Source organism: Chlamydotis macqueenii, chromosome 6 (genome assembly GCF_036417535.1).
Source record: "Chlamydotis macqueenii isolate bChlMac1 chromosome 6, bChlMac1.mat, whole genome shotgun sequence".
NCBI classification, from domain to species: Eukaryota; Metazoa; Chordata; class Aves; order Otidiformes; family Otididae; genus Chlamydotis; species Chlamydotis macqueenii.
The window spans coordinates 37,774,705-37,794,019 of NC_141561.1; the positions used below are offsets into that span (position 1 = coordinate 37,774,705).

The following is a 19,315-nucleotide window of genomic DNA, read 5'->3' on the forward strand; positions in this document are numbered from 1 at the left end:
TGTAGCTGGCCAGGAAAATCTGCTTCCTGGAATGGGAAAAGCTTTGGAGACATAAACGTTGAGGTTAAGTTTTCCCCTGACTGCTCAGCAGAATGAAGAGAAATGCCATCCAGCTCCACATGGCACCCAAGTACATCGGCAGCCTTGAAGCAGGACTACCAGACTCACTATACGGCATAGCAGAAAGTGGGACTCTTCTGGAGATTGCTGGTGTTTGAAATTATGGGCTGTCTTCCTTTTGGTTTTTCGCTTGTTCTTTCCTTTCTTCCTAAAGAATCACAAGAAGTACTTGGCAATAAGCCAGGGATTCTGTTTTAGAAACTGTACAGAAGACACCTACACAGAAATGTGTTTTCTGTTATTGAACCTGTACTGACTATTAGAAACTTTAGAAAAAGTAATTAAAAATGTGTTACAGATCTGCTGAAGCTAAAATACCTGCTGTTCCTAACAATCTCCAATTTGCTGTTGGGCTCAAAACACCCCTTAGCTGTCTCTCTTCAGGGCAGCGAAAGATCAGATTATCAATTATAAAGCAGACTGGCTGCGAGTCTCTGCTATCCGTTTCTGGGAAGTATGTTTCTTTGGCTTTCTAAACCAACAACAGGCCATAAGCAATGTGTTGTTGTCTGTGTCAACTGCATCTGGAAAGTCCATGATTCAAATTAGATGGTGCAACTCCACAGATACATATCTGTGTTTCTAATCATCCTTACTCAGAGTATTTGTGAGTACTGTAACTGGCTTAAACACTTTTGACTTTGCCAAGCGCTGTTCCTGGTGGGAACAGAGAGACGATGAGATTTTTAACAACGGCTGAGATAGAAATAAAAGTACGTCCAGGTAACTTGAGGAAACTAGCTACGTGGTATACTCAACACAAATATTTCATCCTGGCTTTTATGCATATTCCACATTTATTTAGACAAATATCACATCTCAGACTTACCGCCTGTCAGCTCTGATTTGATCAAACTGTGCTTGTGCTACAACCCACTGAGAATGCACAGTAAAACTGGTTAGCATAAAACACCTTCTACCTGAAAAGTTTACCTAAAAGGGACCTCACAAAATCACACTGTTGTGCAAGAAAGCTGTAACATACAGTTGCTATGTCAGCTGGCAGGTGGACATTGATTCAGATCTGACAATTCATATACTTTCAGGTAACCACAAAGGTGAATGCTTTGCCTGAAAACTGGAATCTAACTATTGCTCTTATCTCCAGGTTAATGCAAATAAACAAACCTGTGACGTGTCTGGCATATGCAATCTTATGGAATTCTCTCAATTTGAAGCATTCAAGCAATAACGCTTGGCACTTGTACAGTGCCTTTCATTAGAGAACCTCCAAATGCTTTATTTCATTAAGGGCTGCAAGTCCATTTGCTGAAGAGTTTAACTGATGTGTCAAAACCTCATTAAAAAAATGAAAATTTGAAACAGACAGGAATAGAATCCAGCACTTTCTAACCTCACATCTTGTCTTTTACCATAAAGACATAGAGTTCCCATTTGAATCATTGCCTTCTGAACTACCACTGAGCGCAGGCACCACTGAAGAAAGAACGCCAGCAACTGGCTAGAGGAACTTTGGCTTTAAGAAGCCATAGCATTTTGTCATCTAGTGCTTTAAAATGCAAGAGATCTTTTCTTCATCTTAATTTGTTCGGGGGCAAACATTCAAGCTTAAAAGTTGTATCTCTTCTCACTGCACACAGCCTGGATGGAGTGAAAGATTATAATTCATTAAAATGATGAGAAGCTAGAAAGCACCTCCTTACAGGTTCTGCACACAAACTGACTACCAAATTAAAAAATGGTCTGTGGTTACCTTTACTAGAAGTGCCAGGTGACTTCACGTGCTTGACTCTTCAACTGCAAGCCACCATCCGTGCTGCTTTAGCATAATTCCTATACCACATAAGCAGGAGGCACCCACTTGGCACTCCTGCAAAGTTCTCTGCAATGCACCTGCTTTTCTGCTTCTCATTTTGCAGATTTCCAGTTTAGATATATTCATCACATCAAGCAACAGGACACCGAACCTTACCAAGAAAACACATTCAAGAAGGTAATGTCTAATTTCTTTCTTCTTTTGCTGGGCAAAATACCAAGAGGCCTAACACTTTGCTGCCAATATAGAAATATGCATGTACATGCACTTAAAAAGGAAAACAAAAAGGTAAACGAAAACCCATAGGTTGATATGTATAGCTAATTAGAAAGTTTAAAAGGCTATGAAGATACGCTACATCAAAACAGCCCCTGGAATCTACTGCAAGCATTTTAACGCACTTGGACTCCTGTGGCGATCAGGATTTCCAGGACAAAAGTACAAGCAAGTGTGCTGTGGAGCACATACATGGTCAGTGCAACGTCTCACGTGAATTGTGCGCGGTCTGTGCATTATGCAGGTTATTTTCTTTCTCCAAACAGTTTTTGATGTAATTATTACAACTATTCTGGAACATGTTACATCAGTGGTAAAATCCTGGTTTTAGTCCTCAATACAGCTAAGAGCTTTTTTTCAATTTCTCTCCCTTTCCTCAAATAACTGTGTATTATTTTATATTGTTATGACACATCTACTCCCATAATCATAATGTCATACTATATAATGATAAAATACATAGTGAAGGTATCAATTTCTTCTTTTATAAAATTTTAACAAGCACTAAAAGCAGCTACTACTTACTTAAAGAACACTGCAACAGCTTCTTTGATAAAAACATCTCCTTGTTTGTGTTGCAATTAAATAGGTGCAAAAAGTACCTTCAAAAATTTTTCAATGGTATTTTTAATTATTATTAGAATACATAATAAATTAATACCTATTGTATTCAGGTATGTTTATCATATGATATACTTGACACACCATAGTATACCCTCCAGGAAATAAAGTAAAAATATGAAATTAATGTATTTTTCAATTAACCTCCTTGAGTTTATTTCAAGATGCAATATGCCAAGTGCATTTTTGCAGTTTCTTTTTGAAAGTATAATCTTGTTCACGATTCCAATGTTGGAATTCTGCTAGCTGCCCAGCTCTGTCAGGCAAAAGGAGCTTCCTCAGATGTTTTTCATCAGCTCTTTAAAGCCATTCATGCAGCAGGCAAGGGAAAGACTGAAAGTCAAATTGAAACCAGCTCCAAAGAAGGTCAAACAATATGCAAACCACCCTTGAGATTTCTGGAAAGACACAAATCACCAGCTGAACTGGACAGAACCACAAGCTACTTAAACACCCCAAGACTTAGGCATCATTTTATTCCGCAGAGGAAGCCTTTCTAACTCACTTGTAAGAGTCAGGGAAGACAGAAAATAGGTGTCATGTAGGACTGCATTAGACAAAGAGTCAAAAGCCTGCTTACTTTTCAGACTGCTTATTTATTACAATTTTCTGCAATTTAATCCTAAAATAAGTGTATTTCTTGAGATCACTGGCTGACTATCACTGGGCTATGTCAAGGTCCCCAAAGAAGAACAGTGCTAAACCAAAGTCAGTCTTCTCAATCACAGCGGAGCAGCTTAAAGCCTTGTCCTAACAAAGACAATCCCGGTCTCTGCCTAATAAGTATGACAGTTGGGGGCCAAGGGATTGCAGCATGCTGGAAAAGGCTGTGACTGTGTCAAAGATGCATTTTACCCTGAAAATTTACCTCCAGATTAGTTAAAACACAGCAAGAAAGACTACAGTAAGAAGTGATTCAAAAGTAGGTACAGACTAAAAAGAAATTAATATGATTTAACTAAGACACTAAAATGGAATCTGTGATTTAACTAACTTATTAACGAAGGGAAGCTCTGATGAATGAAATTAAAATAACAAGACCTAACACTTTTTAAATAAATGCACTCCTGCTCTTTAATGATCACCTTGGTAAAGTGACAGAGCTTAAAGGAGGCTGAAGATCTCACAATGCCTGGTTTATAACAGAAGAGAAGTTCATGAGAAAAAGCTTCTCAACCTGTCACAAATCCCCGATCCAAGTTGGAATGTGCTCCTAAATAAGGCTTTGCTTAAGGCACAGGTAGCAAACATTCCTTCCTGTTTGTTAATGACCTTATGCTTTTTTTTTTTTCCCTCTTCTATGTCTACAGGAAACAGACGTAAAGAAAAAGTAGCTCAGTTAACTAATATGCATGGAAAAAACCTTGAATCTCAGCCCTTCAGGTAGCAGCACGCTACTTCAAAGGCAATGTGCCCCAGCTAAGAGCCTGTTGGGAACAGCATGGGAGACAAATGACACAGAGAGGAGCAACGACCACTTACACACAACTCAAAAAAAAAAAAAACAAAAACAACAACAAACCAAACCAAACCAACCCTCCAGGTTAAGGAAGCCTATTTTGGATGTCCCACCTTGCCCAGAAACATAATCCTGTGTAAGAGTTGCCAAGAAAGGAAAGCTCTGGGTGTAACACAGGGCTGCGAGCAACGTCGCTGCTGCAGGGAACGCTGACAGGGAGCAGGAAGGAGAAGGCTGGGCCACGAGAGTCCTTCGGCTCTGCTCACCTCATGGGCTTGCTGGCCAAAAATGGGAGAGCACCCCTGAAGTACAGTAACAGCCTATGCACTGCTCAGCTGCCTGGGATGCTACTAAATACAATACACAGCAGTGGCCTGGACACGATCCACACAAATCTCTTAATCTCAGCAGCACCATCCAGCAACAAGACGGAGTCACTGTAAGTGCCGTGGTTTAGCCCCACTCAGCAGCTAAAATACCACACAGTCGCTCCCTCCCCCCTCACCGCCCCCCGACAGTGGAACAGGGAGGAGAATCAGTTAAGAAAAAAAGGCAAAACTCAACTTGTGGGTTGAGGAGGAGAAAAAAAAAAGTTTAAGAGAACAACAGAAGAAAAGAAAACAGAGATGGAAAACAAGCAAAAACTCCCCCCTCAATAACAGAAAAAACATAAGCACAGACTGTACAGTACCACAGCTCACAGTGGATCCTGATCTGGCTTCCTCCGGAGTAGCAGGAGCCCCCCCTCAGCCCCCTCCTCACTGACACCCTGAGCTGGTGTCCCATGGGATGGAACGGCACCCGGGCCAGTTTGGGTAACCTGTCCCAGCTGGTGGCTGAGCAGTAACAGATCCCAGCTGTGTCCCCAGCCACAGGGGCCACCGGCTCCAGCTCCTGGGAAAATTAACCCCATCCTAGCCAGAACCAGGACAGTAAGGTACTAAGGGATCTGAAATATTTTCTCAACTGTTAAGATCTGCTTCAGAAGCACAGGACTCAATTCAAAGAAGTGGGTTGTTTTGCATTGTTTATCATAGTGATGACTATAAATGCCTTTGCAATTTTCTATGAAAAAAAACAAACAAACAAACCACAAACTAAATCTAGGTTTACCTCTGTTTGAGAGGCGAAGCAAAAAAATCCCCACAACATAGTACCAATAGAGAGCTGTCAAAACAAAGTTTTTCTACCAATTCTATGATTAAATTTTCTCTCTTTCTGACATTTATGGTTTTAAAATGAGATTTAAAAAGAATTATTATTACTCTTACCATTCAAGATACAAGATGCTGTACAAAGCATAACACCATTATTAAGATTTTAGTCTTAAGAAGACAGAACAGTATATGGGAAAAAGTCAAGTTTTGGGAAAAAGCAAAATTGGAAAGATTACAGAGGAGGAGGTAACAAGCTGTACTTCTAAGAAGCCGAGTAGAAAAGAATTCATAACTAATGGGAGGGATGCAAGAACTGTAGCAGACAAAACATAAGACATTATTCTGTGAATTCTGGTAGTCCAAAAAGTCATGTGGGTCTGAATATCTCATGAGAAACAAAGATAGCTGGAAGGCAAGATAGATAGGAAAGGACTCAGAGAATATGGAATAAAATCTCTCTTCAATGAACTATTTCCAGGTGGGTAAGCTCTGAACTGTAATGCAGTACTTCTAAATGTAGCCAAAATCAAAGACACTGTTATTTCATTTTTTTCCTGAACTGTCAGGTTTGCAAAAGAAATGTTGTGGGTCGTTAGTCTCCAACACAAACTAGAACACTGATGTTTAAATGTAATAAAGTTTTCATTAAATAATTCCATTATGTGTGTTTTCCACCTACTGTACACATACCATGAATTACTGATAGCCAGCCCTAGGCAAAGGCAAGAGGGAAAAAGAGAGCTCAAGTCAAAACTTTCTTAGCATGAAGCAGACTGAACTCACATGAGATTGATTCCGATATGTTTACTCACAAGAATAGCATCATCATTGCATGAATAGGCTTGCTGATTTCAGTGAAAACTCAGAGCAATGCATTATTCAGTTCAGCTAATGGAATCAGAATCTGATTTAATTTGAGTTAAGAATGAGTAAGGTGAGCGAGTAAGAAACAGGAAAACAAGAAAAAACCCAAAGTGCAAAACACAACTCGATCTGCAGAAGCTCCCAATTTCAGACCTGGGCTGTCACCCAGCACACGTGGGAACGCTTTGTTTCATTATTTGTTCTTGCCCTGTTACTACTCAGCTTCAAAACAGGGAACAAAAAGCAGCCACGTCATCGAATTCTGCCCCTTGAAAGCAACCATACCATTCAGTCCAAATCTGCTTCATAAACTTATCAAGCTCCATCTCCAAAGTCATGCATTATTTTGCCTCCACTATTTCTACTAGAAGGTTTGAGACCCTTACCGCTTTTAGTGGCTAATAACCTTCTAATCTCCACTCTAAATTTATTCATAGCCAGTTAAGACTCATCCATTCTCTTGCCAGTGTTGTCCTTTACCTTACACACTTGTTTCCCTCTTGGGTATTTAGCCATGCTAAATTTATAGCTAACACTCAGCATACGAGGCTTCATTTAGCTAAACTAAATACACCCAAAACATTTAATCTCTCACATGATGAGCTCTGCATACCCCTAAACCACTACATCTGTTGCAATCTGATTTCACGTTTTGGGTACAAGCAGATGCTTTTCACTGTTACGGAGAGGGGGTAAAGCCAGTGTTTCATACAGTGATAACAACACGTCCTGTCTCTATCAAAAGTGACCTTGCTGCTGTATTTCAGACTTATCTTTATGTGAGACTACAAAATTTGCATTTAAATCTGAAAATGTGAAAAAAAACCCCAAAAACAACTGCAGAAAGAGTAATCTATGTTCTTTCCAATTCAGAAACACCAAACCCACTATTCATCTTGCGTATAAACAGCATTTATGCTTGGCGGAAAGAAAAGATTGTTCAAAGGTTAGGAAATGAACTCTAAGTTTTGGAAAATAAAGCCATCTGCTTCAGCCTCAGAGTCCTGACACATCACTTCATCTTTCGACTCTGCAGTTCCTCATCTACTAGGACAATGATATTTCCCTGCTTAGCAGACTTGTGTTAGGACTGTAGATGTGAAGACAGGACCATTTTGAGAGTGCCCAAGTTTGACAGGGCAACAATGACCATGTAAAGCACAGGATGAGAGGACTCCAAGTTAAGCTCCTTTAAGTGCAACATTCAGCAATGCTTGTGGCCAAGTCCCAGTGGCTTCACATCACAGACCTGCAAAGTTTTTTTATGACTTAATGTGCACACGTGTGTAGGCAGCAACATGCCAGCAAACACAAAACAGGACTCTGTGCCAAGCTTTTTCACCAGCAGAACCAGCGGTGCACATAAAGGCAATACACAGGGATCCCAGTGTCACCCACTCCCAGGGAACACCAAAGATGTTGACAAAGAGTTGGCACAGTAATTCCCAGGCGCCAGTAAAGCACAGCAGCATACTCTTATTTGTGCCACCTCCAAAAGCCTTAACTTAAAATCCCTGTCACCTCTCATTCAGTGTTGCACTGTTCCCGTGCACTCACAACATCAAACTCCTCCTTCAGTGACACCTAGCTCTTAAAGCGTCTCCTCTCCAACACATGAAATTCATGGACTTTCTGCCTTTTCAAGGCCCCTTCTGACAACTGACATTTCATTTCTTTCTCCCCATCAACCATACCACGCTGTCATGCAATGCGGGTTGGTTCACTGAGTGTGGACTTGGCAGACATTGCTGCAGGCAAGTCCCTACGTAAAGGAATTCATGATGCAAGTAATGCAAGTTGATCCTAAACCAAATTACAGTGTAGTATCTCAGTTTTATAAACAGGTTCCTAGGAAGTATTGGTCAAAATAATTTTTTTTTGAAAAATAAAGTTGCCTTCTCTAAAACTGACTTTGGTTGTGTGTGTGAAACAACCTGACAAAATACCATTTTGAAAAAAAAACAGGACAAAAATGTTTGAGAGTCAGCTGTATTTTTTGTTTCAAAATTATTTTTTTTTTTCAAAAAGGTAGTATAAATTCAAAGACATTTCAAAGGTCTTGGAAAAAAGTCTTCATTTGGAAAATTTAGAACTGTTTCAATTCAGGGCAATGCATTATCTTAATACTCAGTATTTTTCATGGGCGACAAAACCCAATCCCATTCTCCCTCTAATCAGATGACATTAATGTGTCGCAGGACTTCAGTTTTAAGTCCTGCACTGTGCAGAACACTATCCCCTCTGCTTGTTTACTAACATGGACAGTGAGTAAATAAAAACAGAAGCAGTGAGGATTTTACTCTGGCCCACAGACAAGGGTAAAGTTTAGGGGAGCAGGAAGGTCACAGGATGAAGAAAGAAAACCAAACGACTGGGAGAACCGCTGCACACTGAGAGCTCACTTGCACAAACAGGCTGGACAGAAACAGATGGGATGTGGGCACACGGGAGCGCGCTGACTAATGACACCTGACTGCCAGGAGACCCGGTAGGCTTGAGGGCTGGCATGGCGCGTGAAACTCTGCCAGCAGCCGCTTGGAAGTGCCCTCTCCCCTCTCACGTTTCATTAAGCAGACTCTCCTCGGTCTTCTGCATCACACAGGAGCGCACACAGGGATCACACAGCATTCCTGGGAAGTTCACTCTTTCAGCTACACTGCCCTTCCATCCCCAGTTTATCCAGTTGTTGTTTAACTGACCAGTGTTCACTGCTGTTGGTGTACCCACTGCTGTGTCTCAAATAACTCAGTTTCAGTAGAATTTCTGTGTCATGTATCCCGTTTTGGTGTTTCTGTAAGACTTCACTTTGGGATGGAAGGAATGTATCAGCAGAGTACCCAGATGTAAGGTGCTGCCTTCAGCTCTCATTTACGGCTCCAGATATACCTCAGCAAGGTTTCATAAAAGGATATGAAGTGACTGCGCTCTTCAAACCTTTTTTCCATGGGTCCCCGATACAGCAAGCCATGCTAGGAGACAACAAGGTTCTGTCCACTGCTACTCCTGGTTCCCACTTGGACAAAGCAGCAGTTACATATGGAGAGTGGACAGTTTCAGGTTTTTTTTTTAAGATACATCTGGATCTGGGACATGGTCAGTAGCTCTCCTGCTAATAGATATCTGCTAGGCTTGATCTCACACTTAAGGACCACAGCCCTCATCTGGAACAGATTCTGCCAAGCTTCTCCCTTTCCCTTCAACAGGTCATTTCTTTTTCCTTGTACAAAAGGCTCCTGGATTTATGGCTGAGCATTGGATTGCACAGGGGAACTTGGACATCTAGCTAACTGTGAAAGCTAGGCTGTAGTCAAACATGGGCACACCATTTAGAGCCCCACATTCTTTTGCAAATGACCTTGCAGGGTTCCCTGAAGACTCTTACGTAGGTTTAGTTGTGGGTTTTTGTGGGGCACATGCGTACTGTGGTATACCACAAAAATGTGGGGGGTCCCAACTTTAAACATCAATGCCTCGGCCATCCATTTTCTGTAGTTATCCAAGCAAGGTAAGTTACATTATAAAATAAAATGTTGAAAGAAAGACATTCCCTAGGGGAAAAAGCATTTTAATTTATGAGTATACAGAGAGAGAAATGCAGCTTCTGTTTCTGAACTCCAGCAACTTAAAAATAGCCAAATACATACATTTATTGAATAATAATAAAAAATGCTTTGGGCTGAGATATTTTATGCCAAGTCACAGTCCAGAGAGGAATTTTATGGTCAAGTTATAAACCTGAAAAATATAGCCTTATAATGGAAATCCTGACAGACCCTAGCAGGTGCTCCTATAATATCTTGAATTTGATTTAGCAGAGGTTTTCAATAATGCTTTCCCAAGTCAGTCTGTTGGGCATTGCCAGGAAAAATATAATGTTTCCGCCCCCCCTGCCCCCGCGCAGCTCAGTGTGCTCGATGAGAATGCTGGTACGTTCAGGCAAAGCCAGCCTTTGGGGCTTTTGTAGCCTGCAGCTGTTACGTCCCCGATATCAGAGACCCTATAAATGTCGGTGCTAAGTGCGCCTTTCATTTAACAAAATAATAAATTGTCTATCTCTGTGCAGTAAAATTTCATCTCTGTGCCTTTGCAAAGGCTGATGTGATTATTAAATGCCTGAAAAATCTGTCTCTTTGCTCTTTTTCTCGCAACCATGAACCTGTTTTGGGGAACACTGGATTTTTGAGGGGAAGGGAAGAGGAAGCCTAGATAATACTGGAGGAGTCAGATTAAGATTGGAGAAAGAATGATTGCTACCTGCTATAAACCTCTTCCAGTCACTGACAAGCTGAAAGCAAGCTAACACCCCTGCTCACGGGCCCTTACGCAGTAGCTCGCTAAAACAATATGTACCATATCGTGCAGAAATCAGCCCCACTTGCGTTAGTGGTTCCGACCTTAGCTCAGTCCTCCAGTACCTGCTTTTTCCCAGCTTCCCTGTGCGTCCTTGTCATCACCCACGCCCTTCACATTTATCCCCCTGTAAATTAAGCTGTCAGAAAGCTACAAGGTCAGCCTACGCTTGTCTCCCAGACAGCGCAGTCAGTGGAGGGAGATAGTCACCTTCAGAGGTTGAGTCATTCCACCCAGCTCTAGAGCTAATGGCCAAATATATATACACACACACACACGTGCTAAAGACCATAAACAACTCACATACTATCACACTGAGGTTATTACAGCACGCAGAAAAGCCTTAGAGAATCAGAGGTCAGAGCACAAAGCTGGAAGAAAGATATCGCTATAATTTTTATACAAAACCAAATTTACATTTCTGTTCCTGTGGTTCTGATGCAATTTTCCAGATTCAAATATCCCTCCTCCCCAAACTAGAACAGCACATGGGGTTCATGCAGTCATCAGTTAGCCAGTATTAAACCCCTCAAAACCTAATGCATTATTATGAGAGAAGAGAAGAAACAGAGGTCGTCTCCAAACCCCATAACACAAAAACTCTGGTATATGGCATGCACGATGCTCCTTGCTCTTGCAGAGCACTGACCGGGTACCAGCTAGAGGGAGCCAAGGAGCTAAAGAATGGCAATGAAGAAGTGATGACACTGAAGAAAGAGCAACAGGAAAACAATGACACAAAACACTGTAAAAGTAAGGGGAAAGACAGAAGTAAAGAATGCAAAGGACAAAATTACAGAGAAAGAAAGAGTGTGAATTTGGTGGGTGGACAGTCCCAGATGAAAGGAGAAAGAAAGAAATGAAAGAAAGGAAAAAAACCTCGTTGAACGTTTAAGTTACATGTTCCCTCATTTTAATGCTTTTCACAGGAAACGTCTCCTGTGGACAACTGGGTTTGGTAGAAAAGATAAAGAAGTCACTAAATCAGTTCAATACTCAGATGAAATGACTGGTGAAGAAAGGGGAGGAAACTGCATGAAAGTCTCCATAAATAGGTACATAACTATGCAGAAAAACATGGAATACTGTGCCTGCCAAGGAAATACGCAAAGCACACAAATGCTGTAATGATTTTTAATATTTGAAGAAATATTTCCAGCCACAGCAACTAACAGTCAAGGGAAGAGTCGCCAGGCCCTGGTCCTATACTAGCAATGGCTGCACTCAACGTGCCTACATTAATCTGAGCACAATGACCAAAGTTCTAATGTTTATTTCCTGCCCTGCCTTGGATGGAAAAAAAAAAAAAATCTTAATATCTGAGAGGATCAAAAGAAACTTCTTCAGCATCTCACAAAAGCCAAAGACCAGTTAACCACAGCAAGAAAGAAATCTGTACGCTTCCACCACTTAAAAGCTAGGATGCAGAATTCTGCAAGAACCATGTGAATTTTGTTGCAAAGGCTTCTAAAGTTTGTATGAATCTTTGTTGCCCAGGGAGCTGCCCAGCAGGGTACCAGAAAGTCCCTGGGCATGTGCAAGGTGGGGTAATTCCCCTTTGAGACTTGATGGTATAACCTCTTTCAGCGAGAGCTCTCCAGTAACACCAGAGAGAGACCTTCATTTCAATCTGCCGCCTGTGGATATCCCAGCTTTCCATCAGAGCGTGAAAAATAGTCAGGATGACTAGGAATAAGAACAGAAAACTGCACAGAGGGACTCAGGACAGTAAAATGATACTTTCCCCACCTATTTTGATTTTGCTCCTCCACACAATTACAGCCTTGTTTCAATATGCCTTTAATTTCATAGTCCTTGGTTTAGATCCGACTCTTCTATACGCTGCACTTCCTAATAGAGCGGCCCCATTAGTAAACTACATTTATGCTAATGTACTTGCTTGCAGTGATAATTATTGCAGCCCTTAGCCCTGGTCCTTGCCAGGGTGAGCACGTCAGGAGGGGCTGGTATGGCATTATAATTATACAATTAGCCTTGTCACGGCAAGTTGCTCTGGGAATAGAGACATCTCGAAGCTTAAAATGTGGACAGCTGATAGATGACTGTCATTAAGCGCCTTTGTTCACTCCATGATGGAATTGTCACTGAGCTGTAGGGTAGGCTGCTTTAATTAAAAAGAAAGACCTTGAACTACAGCCACTATCCTCCGCTTCTTCCCAACCTGTCCAGTCACCCCCGCTTCCTCCCACTTTACACAACTTCTCTCATCCCACCTGCAGCAGAATAACAAAAGCTGTCCCTAACAAGTCATTCCTAATCCATCAAATCTGAATGGAGGAGAAAGGCTCTTCGCTTCACAGTGCAGCCCACGGGACTTCACTTGCCTCCAGCCCTCCCTGCTCAGACCCTCCCTCAGTCCATACATGAGGAGTGCAGGCCAAACCCCATTTAATTTAGGGGGTGAGGTGAGAGCTGCGCCAGCTTCTTGGTCAGCTTCTCAGTTCAGCACAGATCCTTTGAATTTCACACAGCCTGTGAGCTTACATCCAGTTGAGAAGCGCTGCCCTGGGCAGTAATAAAATACATTTTTCTAAAAAGCTTGGCATCGAGAGAGGTGCTTCAAGAGCAGGCAGCGGACAGGCCACTCTTTTTGCAAAGAGAACTGCAGAAAGGCACCGCGTCGTGTAACACGAACCAGCTAAAAGGGAGAGATAACAGGGTGGCAGAAAGACGCGGTAAGGAGGCTTTGCGAGCGCCTTTGGCTCCATGGCTCCTGAAGACTCCCAGCTGCAGATCTGCACTGCTGGCAGAGAATCCTTTGAGACCGCAATGACTGCAAGTGTGCTGGAATAATACTCAACAGACTTGAAGATGTGCATCTGCTTCATTAAAACCTGATCCTCAAGTTCCTCTCGCTTTTTCTTTCCTAGAGTGTTTTCAAACATTGTTTTCTTGCATACCTGGATAACTGATGCTGTGCAGGGCTTTAGTTAAGGTAATTTGAGAATTCTTTTATATTGCAAAGATATAAAAAGTAATCCCCTGAAGTACTTTATTTTCTTTCCATGACATTCCACTGTATCAACCTACTTCTGCTTTACCTCGTTAGTATTCTGAGGGGTTATGAATGAATTATTACAGTTCTGAACGCAAAAAAACAGCTCTGGCAGCCTCTGGGGGATACAGGGCAGAACAGAACGGGGCACCGGCTAAGACCCAGGAGAGCAGCGCTCCCCTCCACAAACCAGGTGATTGCAGGCAACCTGCTTGGTTTTAGGAAGATTGTTTCCTTTCTCACTCTTGCTCTGCCTTGTCTTCTTTGAGGCAGGAAAAGTTCTCTGCATTCAGATGCTGCTCAGCAGAACTGGTGCAGATGTAATGCAAATCAAGAGCAGCAGAATGAAACCATAATTGTACCAGAAAAAAATAGTAAAACAGTGGATGGGGTTGCCTGGGCTGAACTTCTGTCTTGAATTTAGCAAGCGTTGTATGCAAAGTTAGAGAAGCAAAAATGCATTTCTGTATTCCCTTGAGAGAGACAGAGCCTAGCATGGCAAAAATAATTCCAAGAGGACTCAGGCTCATTTTCCACTAGAGGAACAGTGAGAGGACATGGCCTCAAACACAGGAGCCTTACAGTTAACCTCACCTGGTGGCAGAGTGTAACCAACTCTTTCTGACTAGAAACCTCAAGATGTTTCTCCTCCTCCTGAATGCATTTCTGTAAGAATGTCCTCACCCCCACACTTCCAGCTTGCCCAGGATGTGTTTGGGCAGCCCTTGCTAAGAGAAATTATACCAAACACACTGAAATATCAATGTACACAGGATGTTTTTTTTTTTTTTTTTGTTAAATCTTGCCAACCTACATATATTGGTCATGCAGTGGCTGACAAGGACATAATTCACCTACTGAGAATTCACTCCTAGGCTTATGCTAACCTTACAAAATTTGATTCTCAAGTAGTCAACACTACAGATGCTCATTATTCCATCCTTTCATACCCTAAGGCCACCAAGATTGTCACTCTTGCTCCCACTGTAGAAAGCATCTTGACATGTGAGCATAGTTTACTGCTTTACTGGACATCAAACTCCACGTAAAATTGCTGTGCTGCACCCAGAGCTAAAAGGTTAAACACTCGGTCCCTAAGTGAAACTGTCCACGTGGAAGTGAGACACAAGGAGATGCCTTGTCTATCTGCAAAGCAGAAGGGAAGAACCCCCTTAGACACAGCTGCTGTCTAACGACCATGTTTTAAGCAGAACGCTTGGGGGTTACTCTATTTTTATAAATTTCATCCATAAAATTAGAAGCTAAAGCTTCTGGAAGGAGAACACAATTACCCTGCAATGATATAACAGTCGGAATAAAGTCAACACAATCTGCATAAGCAAAAAGAAAAAGCATCCAAGCTTTTTTCAATTGGCAGTAGATAATACTTAATAACTGCCCTATCGTCAACCTTCAGAAACGATCTCCACAGCCATATGCAGGTTGGCAACCAGGCACAGCACCTAACTAGTTTTTGCATCCAGTTGTACAGAAGTAGAGACACATGGAAATGAACAGCCTGGCAGAACAAGTGAACTCTGAAGCAATGGCTTCGATAAATAAATGCCTGCACATTGGCAGATGGAGAAAAGCGCAGCAGGGAGGAACTGTATTGCAGCAGCAACTTGATTTTAAACGATTCATAAAAATCAGCCTGAACTTTGGAATTGACGCATTTCCAATTCCTTCAGTATTCCTCTTGCTGGGGAAAATTCTCACTATAAAAAAAAGGGAAGGTGAGGGCAGAAAGACGTATCTAACAAAACATACCAGAAGCTACTTCAGGGAGCAGAGAATGGGACTGGGAGGTCACTGATCACTTTTGTCACTATATTGCTAATTACATTTTTGGAAGCTTTCAGAAAGACAAAACCAATCACTCTCAAAAGTCTAGAAAAGGAATATGTGGAGAGGCATTCTCAAGCCGTAGGACAGAGCCTGAAACGTGAGCACAGTAGGTACAGGTAGGTGGGACACACAGACCTGTTCTGCAGTGAATGGAAACTTGTGCTTGATGCAATAGCCACCTCCTCCACTCATTCCTCTGGAGAACAGTCTACTTGTAGGCAAACTGAATCTTCCCCATTTGCAGGCTGCAGACTGATTCCCAGTCACTGTTAAATGTGACAGATCAGTGGAAAACAAGTATTAGTATTCCCCTGCTGCTAGTAGGGAACTAGCATGTTTATTCCACTTTTTGGGATAAGGGGACTTCTTATCGAGTGATCTCAAAGATTATTCTTCCTACCAGGTCTGAAATATTTTCTTGTGTGTGTCCTCTAACCATAATTGACATTACAGTGTGAGAGCTAGCAAAGGAACAGGCGTTCCTGTATCACATAAGAAAGTGCAATGCAATGCAATGCAGAAGATTCTGTGCAGCATTTGCATCACTGTTACACATGATTTGGTGTGCACAGCCTCATACGTCTCCACCTCTTTCCTCTCTTCACTGATAGCCTCCTATGTAACATTTAAGATGTGTGTCTTATATATACATGCAACCTGACGGGGAAGATTTTTTAACACACAACTGTCATTCAAGGTCTCCAAAGACAAGAAGAAAATAAAGAGTTAAAGGTACATTTTAATTCTTTGGCATCTACTTCTGCAATCAGATTGTGTCATACTGGCATGGTATGCAAGCAGTCCGTACCCGTGATGTCAACTACAACAAGCCATCCCCTACTAAATATCACTGATATGCAGAGAAAAGCAGCAAAATGCAGAACTCAGTCAGACATGTACTGATTCTCTCCATGCCCAGTACCAACCACTGCAGTAAAAATAAGGGAAAGAGACACATGAAGGAACTGAGGAGAAAATAACCCAGACAAACTGCGATGGCCTAGAATGAACAGGTCAGCCCTATGTACCAAGTATTGCACTTTTTCAAGAAAACAGTCACTTGCTGCTGTCTCCTTTATGGGTAGCCAAGTGGACGAGCTTCATGCTTTAAAATAAGGCCAAGGCAAAATTAACCTCAAGATTATTGTGATGCAGAACAAGACGAATTTAATTAAATTTAAATAAACTTCCCCTGAATAGCAGAGAACTCCCTTTCTCTTTCTGACACTTCATTAGTTAATATTACGCGTATGACCTCACTTCTTTGCACTGCTTGGTTACCCACCATCTCAGAGCTCAAATATCTATAATACCTCAGCTTCTCCTCCCACATCACACACTGATCAAGAAAACCAGGAGGCAAGGATTTTCATATAAGTGTACCTAAATTCAGTCCCCACATTATGCTGAAACCATTTACGACGGAAATCAGTTTAGAACCCATTTCACTGTGATAAAAATCACCACGAGAAAACCATGACCTGCCTTCCACAGACCCTCCCACGGATCTGTCAGCTCTGTGAGCCTCTACTACGGATCAGGCTATTTCCTTCACTAAATCAGCTGCCCACACAAAGTCCATAGCAGAGCAAGCACAGCTATTAGTCCAACGAGCCAACAACCATTTGCATGCACAAAGTGAAAATAAAGGTGGATTATCTTTTCATGCATGCTACTGTGTAAATGTTTTGTAATAAACAATAATGGCCACCATCAATCAAGAGAGTGAAGAACAGATGGGAAGGAGGTTGTGTTGAGAGAAAGGACTCAAACAGGAATATGTATTTTCTCCCTCACCTTCTTCGGTCTGACAACAACCCTAAATAAACCCTTGCAAACCTCCACATACAGACAATCCCCACCAGTGTTCCAATATGGAACATTCAAGGCCAGGTTGGATGGGGCTCTGAGCAACCTGATCTAGCTGGGGATGTCCCTGCTCCTTGCAGGGGGGTTGGACTAGATGACCTTTGAAGGTCCCTCCCAACCCAAACCATTCTATGATTCTATGATTCTAATATTCCAGGCAACTCTGGCTGCTTTACCACCACAGCACAGCAGATTCACAGATACTAACCTATCTACAATATGCTGCAGCATCAGAAGGTGGGTTTAGGATTCCCCCCTACCCCTTCTATGGACCAACTCCTCTACCAAGCATTACAGTCATTTCATCTACTGTCACCTTCAGGCAGGTTTGACAAGGGATCTGATCCTGGAAATGAAACAGTCCCTGTTAATGATGAACCTCAAACTCCTCTTCTCCTGGACAAAAACTCAGGGCTAGCTGCATTTCTCAGTTTTCTTACTTTTGTAAGAAAATATTTTGCATGTATGTTTTTAGAAGAAGTGAATGTTTACTTGACAGCTGCTATTTGATCAGCAAAACCAACTGCTGAATCTTCAGGTTTCTCTCCAGTGCTAGAAGTTTAACATTACAACTTGAGTTAAGGTTTCATAGTAGATTTGGTAGCAAATTCACTTAAGGCTGCGGATTTAACGTAAGACGACAATCTGTGGCATACACTTGTATCTAACAAGCGTTTTCACCAAGATAATCTAAAACTTCACATAACTCCTAAATAAAAAGTGGGTTCCAGATTATCATTCATAGTGATATAATTGTACACAACTCTGGCTGCCGAAAAGAGCTTTTAAAATGGACAGAAATGATGGCCCTCTACAATCCCAGATCTTGTTACTCTTTGCAATCAATTATCAATAACTTGTTCTTAGAACAACACTGAATACCTACACATACCTAAAACATAGGTAAAACATTGTGCAAGGATGACATTAGGGCTGCATTTATGACCTATACTCTTCAGCATCTCAGCTGAAGCACAGTCCATATCTGAACAATAACGGCTTCACTCTTGCTCCTAAAACCCCACAGGAAGGCAGAGAGCATCCCACCACGGCAAGCAAAGCAGGATCCAGCCCTGGAGACCTCCCATTCTGCAGAGACCAGCAATATTACCCTCCAGCCTCAGCTGTTGTGATAGGTCTTAAACAGAGCAGAACCGCAGTGGTTCCCAAAGCAGTGACATGAAGTGAATATTTATCTTCTCGGCAGTGTGAGGGCAGACAATGGATGGTGTATCAGAATTTAACTGCCAATGCAGATTCAGAAAGGTTGAAAACTACAATCAGGTTAAATTAGTACCTATGAATAGTGAATAGTAGATGAGGCTGAAAAATCATTCTGTGCTCAGCCCCAGATGTCACATAGGGGACCTCTTAACCCCCCTCCAAAGACCTCCTCATTAACTCTGGGTTGGAAAGACAGTCAAGAAAAACACTTTGGTTTACACTTTAACAACTAATCCATAATACTGCAAGAGCCAAAATAGCATGTATTCCAAGAACTGCTCAACCTTCTTGAAAACAGACACACACCTGAAAAATCCCACAAACAAAACAAAAAAGAAACGGCAAACAATTTTTTTTTTTTTTTTTGCACAGCATGTTTTCCAGTTAGTTATGAAAACGACTGAAAAAGAACAGCATGAATGGCATACCTTAGCTATTTGGACACACCAGTTTAACAGAAGCTGGGAGCCAATATTATCCTTATGTTCATGAACGTAATCCAACAGGCAGCCGTGCGGCATCAGCTGAGTGACTAGCTGAATGGTCGGGCTCAAGCAGACGCCCAGGAGTCTCACCAGGTGCGGGTGGTCCATGCTGGCCATGATAAGAGCTTCCTGTAACAACAAAAGTGACAGTTACTCGGTGTGCTTAAAGACCCTGTGCATAGAAGATTGGATGTTCTGTGGGAAACAGGCAAAGGGCATCAGTGTCCCTGAAGTACCGTGAATTCCTGT

General features: G+C 41.9%; 1 protein-coding gene across 1 annotated transcript in view; it reads right to left on the reverse strand.

Moving 5' to 3' along the window:
* ERBB4 (erb-b2 receptor tyrosine kinase 4) overlaps positions 1 to 19,315 on the reverse strand; it is a 395,635-nt gene that overhangs the window by 85,273 nt on the left and 291,047 nt on the right. Inside the window, exon 22 of the mRNA XM_086751200.1 lies at positions 19,010 to 19,195. Within this exon, the coding sequence (XP_086607326.1) occupies positions 19,010 to 19,195 (186 nt within the window). The remainder of the gene's footprint in view (positions 1 to 19,009; positions 19,196 to 19,315) is intronic.